Consider the following 9,200-nt stretch of genomic DNA (forward strand, 5'->3'; position numbering starts at 1 on the left):
AAATAAGAAAAAAAAACATTTAATTAAATATTTTAACTTTAAATTAATACATTACCGATAGTACCGATAAAGTGGGCGGAGCAAATCGGCGTCAAATCGAAAGCAAACTGAGACGGAAATTAAACTCCTGCTAACCGAACGGCCCGGTGTGTTTCCCCTGTATTTTCTTTTTTAAAACCTTTAAATTAGGTTTGTTTTTTTTACTTTTTGGCGAAACGTACATCCAGCTTCATCATGCCCAAAGTTTCAACTCCCAAAATAAGCAAAGCTAGCGCTGCAAAGGTGAGTCAAAACACCTGAGAATGACCTATTCAGAGTTTAATCCATGTTCATACATGTGTTACTTCCAATTACGCTGTAAAATACAAACTTTTTGGTAGTTTAAGCAAAGTAAGAGCAAACCAAAAATGAGTCAGCGTTTTCATTTGTCTCCACAGGTTGAACACTTCCGGTTGTCTCTTCTCCAAGAGGTCTGCTGGACTTTTATTTTGGTGAATAATCCCTTTATTGACTTTAAAACTGACATCTTTAATCGTTTTTCATTCATTTCCAGGCTGATGTGATGTTTTCCAGTTTCATTCCTCTGAAGATCACTCTGCTGGACGCTTTGCTTCAGGTTGAGAAAGTTTTAAATCTCATTTTTTTCTGTTTTTATCATTAAAACTGTGTTGTTGGTTTTTTTTTAACTTTTATTGACCACTTTATTTCATTCAGGATGAAGCTTTCAGCATCACAGACACCACTTCTCTGCGTTCTCCCCTGGAAATCCCAATCCCAGACCCTCCAGTCCCCGAGGACGAGGTCAGAATATCAACTGTGGACTAAAAACACTTTGTTTGTGTTGTGTTATTTTCATTTATATTATTTAACACCCACAAATAACAAATTAAAAAAAAAAAATACTATGAGACCCTGAAACTAGCACAAAATAGTACAAAGTTGCTCAAAATGAACTTTTTGAGACCTAAACGACAATAATTATAGTGTATAATTAGAAAAGATCTCAAATCAAAATACTTTTCTTGCACATAATGAAAAAACAAAAAACAGTAAAAGTAATAATAATACAAGCAACAGCTGACACAAAAGAAAACAAAATAAACTTTTTGTGATGTAAACTACTATAAAAGTGCAGAATATGAAGAGAAAGTGACTCAGTTCTATAACCAAAGTACTTTATGGCACAAAATGAGCAAACATTAACCATAAAATCAGGAAAAAGTGGCAAGATGGGCCTAAAACAAGCATAAAATGACACAAAGATGACAAAAGTAAACAATGGTGTTGGGAGTAACGGATTAGAAAAGTGACTTGTTACTGTTATATATTACTTTTTAAGTAACACAGTAATATAACGCATTACTGAAACAAAAATAAGCAATATATTACCCGCTACAATCTCAGCAACGCAAGTTAAATGGAGACTAATGAATTCCACTGATATTCCAATGAAATAAATACTTAATAATACCTGAATATTAAGGCTTTCTTTTGTGTTTTTGTTTAATGGATACATTTTTTATTTGTACAGTTAAATTTAAAAGGAAAAAAGAAAGTGTTCACTTCACATAAAATAAATGTGCAATTTGCTAAAATGAATTTAAAGCAGTGTAACTCAGTTACATTTTGGAGGTGGTAATATTGTAATACAAATATGTTGCTTTTTTATGTCCGTAACTAGTAATATATAATGTATTACAATCTTAGAGTAACTGGCCCAACACTGGTAAACAATTAAAACCACAAAATAAGAGCCAGTACATAGAAACACTGTGAGAGAAACACAAGATAAACCTAGAGACCAAAACATTCACAACAGCACAAATTATAAAGGACACAAAAAGAATAATAGAAGAAAAAGACGACATATTTTGGTCATCAGATGACACAGTTACAAAACACAAACGGCTGCACAAGTGTAACTGAGAGATCTGCTGAAACCTGAATAACCAGTTCAGCCTTTACACCCACGGTATTTGGTGTCTGATTTACACTGAACCTCGTGATAGGAATAGATGATATACATATTTGCCAACTTGCAATACCAATCGTTGCCACCGGGGAGTGCAAATATCCCTAGGGAGACGCATTTTTAAATAGATAAAATAGCATTTCAAACGCATGTTTTGAAGGAATTAATTCTCTAAAATAAATGAAATTGAATCAAATTAAATATTTAGACAGTTAACCAGCTGTAATCTATCTTTGTGCCACTAGGGGCAGTAAAATGCTTTGTGTAAAAGTTGAACAAATGAGACAAGGTTTCAATGAAGAATTCTATACATTGACATATTTTTGTTTAAAGTACAATTTTAAACTACCTAAGCGGGATTTTTTGTTTTTGTTTTGCACAATTGTAATTCTTTGAGCAAAAAATGAATCAAATTATTTGCGTTTCATTCTCTGATGAACACAATTAGATTTTAAAAACTCTAAAACAACTAAACAACTTTTTTTTCCGCAAGTTTTTATAAAAAAATTTATTAATTATAGATATTTTTACTCAAAATGTGAAAATAATTAAAGAAGTTAGAGTAAAGTATGTAGGCTTTTCCCCATCTTTTTAAATTCATTAAAATGCAAATAGATTAATTTACCTTTAATCCTCTTTTTTTTAATGATCAGTCTCTGAAAATCTGCCCGTTAAAACATTTTATATTGGCATTAAAACTCAATCTGATTCCCAAGTTTACAATATAAATGATTAGAATGTGTACATTTTCCACAGATTAATCACAGTAGCGTGTTTTGTCTCTTTGTGTTGTAGGAGATGGAGACGGACGAGAACGATGAAGACGAGAAGAAGAAGAAGAAGAAAGGTAAAGTGTGTTGGTATTTTTTAATGGGACAATGAATAATTCAGTGGTTGTTATATTTTTCTGTTGTATTTCAGCTCCTAAGTGCGGCTTCATCAAAAGCAACGAAAAGATCCTGACGGTGGTGAACAAAGTGAAGCCGGAGATCATTGCTCTGAGAGAAACGATCCTCACTGTGAGATACGCTTCATAATAATAATAATAATAATAATAATAATAATACACCAATTCCTCACCAACGATCCCATATTTCATCATTTTAACTTCTGTGGCTGATAAATGATTAAAAAACGTAACTTTTCCCCTAAATTTGACTTTTAAAAGAACCTAAGGTCTGTGTTTTTTTGGTATTTTTGTGCTAAACTTGTGTATTATAGTTTGTCATTTGTGAGATTTTGTTTTTTTTGTGCTTTTGTTTTTCTTCCGAGTGTTTTTGGGGTCATTTTGTATATGTTTTGTCATTTTTTTTTTTGTGTGTTTTGCTGTTGATTTGTGTGCTTGTGTAGACATTATGCGTGTGTTTTTGTGGTCATTTTGTGTGCTTTTGTTGTTTTGTGAGTTTTTGTAGTCAATGTGTGTGTGTGTCTGTGTGTCTATATTCTCCTTTTGTAAGTTTTTGTCGTAATTATTTGTAGCCATTGCCTGTATTTTTGTGGTCATTGTTGTGTGTTTTCATAGTCATTGTTTGTGTTTTTGTGTTTGTTTTGTGTGTTTTGGTGGCTATACGTGTGTTGTTGTTGTCATTGTGTGTGTTTTGGTGTCTACGTGTGTTTTAGTGTCTATACGTGTGTTTTTATTGTCATTGTGTGTGTTTTTGTGTTGGTTTTGTGTGTTTTGGTGTCTATACGTGTGTTTTGGTGTCTATACGTGTGTTTTTATTGTCATTGTGTGTGTTTTTGTGTTGGTTTTGTGTGTCTGCATTCTCCTTTGTAAAATTTTATAGTCATTGCTCATGTTTTTCTGTTCGTTTTGTGTTTTTGTAGTCATTGTATGTGTTCCTTGTTCTTCTGTGTCTACAGTTGCTTTTTGTGTGTTTTTGTAGTCATTGTGTTGTTGTGTTCTTTTTGTCTGTCAACATTCTCCTTTTGTAAGTTTTTTTAGTCACTGTGTTTTGTGTGTTCGTATTCATTGTGTGTTTTGTCCCTTTTTCTTTTTTTTTAAAAGTTATTTTGTTTGTTGGTTTTGTTATGTTTTTTTTTGCGTTTTGCAGACGGTAAATGTTTAGCATTTAGCAGCACTTGCTGAACAGGGTCTAAGGGTAAAGGGGCGGGGCATAGTCATCAGACTAATGATTTAGGCAACACACACATTTTATACATTGTTATTCAGGGTTTATGAGTTTTATTTTGGCGGGACGATGACTTTCATGTCTCCTCTGGGTCGTGAAGGTTTCCTGCTGGATTCAGCACCTGATTCCAAAGATCGAGGATGGGAACGACTTCGGAGTGGCCATCCAGGTACAGTTCCTCCTGCTCTTTGGTTCTTCTCTGCTCCCAACATGGAACAGCTGATCAGCTGCTCTTCTTCTCTGTCACCACCACAGGAGAAGATCCTGGAGAGGATCACTGCAGTAAAGACCAAAGTCGATGGTTTCCAGGCCAACATCAACAAGTAGGTTCGACCTTTGAGACAAACCTCCAAATGTTAGTCATATCCCGCCAAATTAAAACGTTATCTTGTGGCTTTTTTCATGTCTTTTGTTTTAAACTCAACATTTCCACATTATCAGGAAATGGCACAATAGAGAGGAAACATTTAAGGGAATAAAAAGCAGGAACTGATCTTGTGCTTTTTTTTTTGGAAGGAGATTAATTAATTAATTAAATCCTCTAATAATATTTGCTGATAAGTAGTTGTGTAATTAGTTCAACTTGTTTTAATAGTAACAAAGTACTAAGAAAAACTAATGACTGCTTTCACAATTTTTGAGCTTTTGGATTAAAAAAGAAAATCTGCTTTTTGTTTTTTAGTTTATTTTAAAAGTGAACATTTACATTTTATCATCTCCACCTGTTTTTGCACATTATTGTTTGACAAAACTAATTTTAATGTTTGCTCTATTGCAGAAGGAAGAAAACAGATCTTGTGCTTTTATTTTGAAGGAGACATTTATTCCCACCTCTAACATTGTGTGCTGATACGTTGCCTATTATTTGTGCCCAACAGTTAGTTACTCAGTGTTTTGCTGATGTTTAAGACATGAGGACAGTTTTTGTGCACTTTCATGAGTTTTTTTTTTTACGTGTTTGTTTTCAGGTACTTTTCAGAGAGAGGAGACGCTGTGGCCAAAGCCTCCAAAGAAACTCATGTGGTGAGTTCAGAGTCTCCACTAATCTGGACTTGTTGAAATGAGACTGAGCAGGTGTTGTGTGTCCTCAGATGGATTACCGTACACTGGTCCATGAGAAGGATGAGGCCATCTACTCCGACCTCAGAGTGATCGTCCTCGACATCCGCGGCTTCTACGTAAGTCTGACACATTGACAGGAAACACGCTATGGTTTTAACCAGCCATTGGTATATGCTCCTGTTTAGTGATGTTACGTTTTCAACATGTTAAAAAAAAAAAAAACATTTTTTAAACAAACTCAAGTGAATGTGCTTATCTATGAACAAAATTTAGTAGTTTTTATTATATGATAATGTAGTCATGAGATGTTTTCCCTCATTATTAATCATTGTGTGTATTTGTAGTCATTTTGAATTTCAGTTGTCATTTTGTGTATTTGATTATTTTGTGTATTTCATAATTTTTTGTTTTTATTTTGTAGTCATCTTGTATTTTAGTTTTGTGTATTTTTTTTATTGATTCTGTTATTTATTCGTTTTTGCTTTTGCATTTTTTGCACTTTATTTTTTGTTTCATTTGTGTTTTTGTCATTTTGTGTTTATTGGAGTTGCTTTTGTATCATTATATACTAGTTTGGTGTCTTTTAAATATTTTTTGCATATTGTTGCTGTCATTTTGTGTTTATTCCTGTGATATCGATAGTTATTGTGCATCCTGAACTAAAAGCTATTTTTTTTGTCTCTCCAGACTGAACTGTACGATATCGTCAGTAAAAATCTGGAGAAGGTGACGAACCCAAAGGGCGAGGAGAAACCGTCCATGTACTGAAGGAGACTTTACCAACATAACATTAAACTCTCACTACTACCAAACACTTTCAGTGAATCATTAAATCATTGAAATGGTTTATTTACATTAAAAAAAAAAAAAAAAAAAGAAAAATCTGCCACCGCTGTGAACTTCAAAAACAGGTGTTCAATAAAAAACAAAAATACTTTCTTAAGGTAAAAGAGGAACAAAAAAAGCAGGAACTCTCCATCATGTTCACACGTCTGGTCCTTCACCTCCAGGAATGAGCTGCAGAGAAGATGAAGAAGAGGAGGGTGAGTAGAGCTGTGAGGAAGGGGAACATGGAGGCTTTTTGCTTTGGGCTCACGCACCATAGTGATGTTGTTCCCATTCAGCAGGATCTGGTCCAGTTTGGTGATTCTTCTTCCCTCTGGTGTAAGTTCACTGGGAAAAAAAAAAAAAAGATCCCACAGAAAATAAGCACGAAAACAGATGAGCCCAAGTTAAACTAAAGTTGGATTTATTTTAAAATAATTACATTACTTTCATTCATACATATATTTATAGTCATTTATTTCAACAAATTTAATTTAAACAGAAAAAACAACAAAGTTGAATGAAATAAAATAAATATTTTAAATAAAGTTAAACCACAATGACTAAAATGCATTTTATTCTGTTTAATCCATTATTTATTGAATCCAACTTTTATATATATATATAAATTAATATATTGTTGAATTAATTTTAACTTAATTTGTTCAAATAATTAATTTAATTTCACTAAATTCAATTTGTCTAATCTAATTATTCAATTTAAAACATTTATTTTAGGAGTGTCAAACAATGATTTTTTTTTTAATCGCGATCAATCGCACGACTTCCATAATTTACTCATTAATCGCATATTTTGTAATTGTTCTGATATTTTTCAACTTCATAATACATAGGAGTGGACCAATATGCAATAATCAAATTATTCCATTTAATAATTTTATTTATATAATTTATTTAATTTAACTTCATTTAATGTATTTGATAATTAAACTATTTACTTAAATTAATTCTACATTATCAAATTGGGTAGTTAATGGATTAAACTACTTGTTTTATTCAATTAAACTTAATCATTTATTTTTGTTTAGTGAATTGAATTCCACTTTATTTAAATTGTTTAAATAACTTAAGTAATTTATTTCAACTACATCAACTACAGTATTTATGATTTAAAGGGCCAGTCAGGTGATTTTAAACATGTTCAGCTTCTGGTTTACAGAAACACAACAACACAAAAGCTGTACTTACAACTCAGTGACGTCCTCCAGCACCATGTCTGACACTCAGAGTTAAAGAGGGAAACACTGAGGGTTTAATGTTATTTATCACATTTATCACAGAGAGGATACTGACAAAGTCGTCGAAGCCGAGCAGAGTTCCAACGATCTCTTTATCCGTCTTCATCACGATGTGGATCCGAGAACCGATACATTTGTCAACCAGCTCTGAATACAGAAGTTGATTCATTATTTAAATAATCAGACGTGAAGAGCAAGAAAAAAACAGTAGCCCTGTGCAAAAGAAACACTTTTAAATAGTCATGGCAAACATTAAATGTTAAATTTTCTTTAATAGTTTTTATCATTTAAAAATGTTTTAACACCCAAGGTCAATCACCTTAAAATATTAGAAATTTATATAATCTAAAATTTTGAAAATATATATGGTACATATGATGTAAGAGAAAATTACAATTACAGAATTTAACATACACCAATTTCATTACAATTAAAATTATGTTTTTACCAAGCAGTCATTCTAAATTCTACTTAATGACATATATATATATATATATATATATATATATATATATAGACTTTACATCAGTAAAACAATGTCTTTGGCTCAAGTTTTTTTTTTTTTTTTTAACTTGAATTAAAGCCAAATTTAACAGTTTTATAAGGCTAACACAATTTTTCTGCATAGTGATTTTGTAGTGTATTAAGGTTTTAATTTATTTATAATTTTTAATAATTTTTTTAGGAAATAGTTTCATGCATAATTCATTCTACTCAATTTATCAAACGATATTAGTGTTAGTACCTTAATATCCAATTCATACAAAATTATTAAATACATTCTTTAAACTTAAATATTGACAATTTATTTAAACATCTTCACAAATAAAATAACTAATTTTTAATGACTTTTACTGGCACAGAATAAAACACAATTTAATAAAATATTAGTTATAATATAATGTTAATTACGAATTATAATTATACACATTTTTAAAAACTACAAAAGTAAATCAACTTCAATTTGGTGTCGGTGTGGTGACGTCATGACGTCGGCACTTCAGCGCGCGGACTGTTAGCTACTGAATGAATACATGTCGCTAAAACACGGATTTCCGATCATTAACGCTGTATCAAAAACCAACGTCAGTCTGGAAACAGTCAATATTCAACATAATGGTACATTTTTATGAATAAATCAAAATAAAAGGTGGTAAAATGAGACAAACCGAGCGGGAGCAGCTGCGACGGGTTCGTCGTTTGAGTCGCTGCCATGTTGAATTAGACCGAACAGACTCTACCAATCGACTACATACACACATCGATCAGACCAAACTAATCAACCTTTGACTTCTTTAAAAACATACATAAATAATATTTGAAACATAAAAGACGAACCTTGAAAATATATAAACACAAACTTAACAGTCTACAAAAATACAACAGCTCTAATGTTTAAATTTTTTTTTTTTTTGACCATTTTGATCATTAGTAGACTTTGTATGAGAATCTGAAGGATGGATGTTTGTGCTGATTAGAGCATTACATTTTAGCTAAATATGCCATTAGATTTTATTTTTTTAAAAAAATAATTCAGCTTTGTTTTGGAATCAAATTATCGTTTGTCTCCAACAAAGAAGACACACTATAAAGTCAAGAAAAGTCTCTGTCTGCGCCACTTAACTTGATTTCAGTAATTGTAACGTTGAATTTCTTAATTATTCATGTTTTACGTTAAATTAAAAAAAGTGCATCAATTTTTCCCCCTGAGATTTTATTTTCTCTCTCAAAAATATGAAGCTTGGAAAAAAGAAAAAGAAAAAATAATCTAAAGAACAATAACCATTTTTCAGATATTGTAAAGATTATCAATTGAAAATGTTTTTAAACTGGATTTAACGTTGACATTTCAAATTGAACATTCAAACATGATGCAATTATTTAACCAAACATTTAAATAAACATTTCAACATTTATTTTTATTTCACTGTTATACAAGATTTGCACACC

The 9,200-nt window shown here is 31.4% G+C and overlaps 2 protein-coding genes across 2 annotated transcripts; one reads left to right on the forward strand and one right to left on the reverse strand.

Moving 5' to 3' along the window:
- Window positions 1-71: 71 nt before the first annotated feature.
- On the forward strand, window positions 72-5,980 carry psme2 (proteasome activator subunit 2). Its single transcript, XM_028434327.1, has 11 exons — window positions 72-282; window positions 438-470; window positions 554-616; window positions 715-801; window positions 2,768-2,819; window positions 2,894-2,991; window positions 4,205-4,273; window positions 4,360-4,427; window positions 5,073-5,127; window positions 5,196-5,282; window positions 5,854-5,980. The coding sequence occupies exons 1-11, from the start codon at window positions 235-237 to the stop codon at window positions 5,932-5,934; spliced, it is 741 nt and encodes a 246-aa protein (XP_028290128.1). The 5' UTR covers window positions 72-234; the 3' UTR covers window positions 5,935-5,980.
- A 44-nt stretch (window positions 5,981-6,024) lies between these two features.
- Window positions 6,025-8,471, reverse strand: lsm5 (LSM5 homolog, U6 small nuclear RNA and mRNA degradation associated). The gene is made up of 5 exons (XM_028434328.1): window positions 8,420-8,471; window positions 7,302-7,397; window positions 7,201-7,228; window positions 6,267-6,339; window positions 6,025-6,183 (listed from the first exon to the last, which is right to left on the reverse strand). Exons 1-5 carry the CDS (start codon window positions 8,463-8,465, stop codon window positions 6,151-6,153), a joined length of 276 nt encoding a protein of 91 aa, XP_028290129.1. The 5' UTR covers window positions 8,466-8,471; the 3' UTR covers window positions 6,025-6,150.
- Window positions 8,472-9,200: the final 729 nt, after the last annotated feature.

The sequence above is a fragment of the Gouania willdenowi genome, chromosome 20 (assembly GCF_900634775.1).
Source record: "Gouania willdenowi chromosome 20, fGouWil2.1, whole genome shotgun sequence".
Classification (NCBI taxonomy): Eukaryota; Metazoa; Chordata; class Actinopteri; order Blenniiformes; family Gobiesocidae; genus Gouania; species Gouania willdenowi.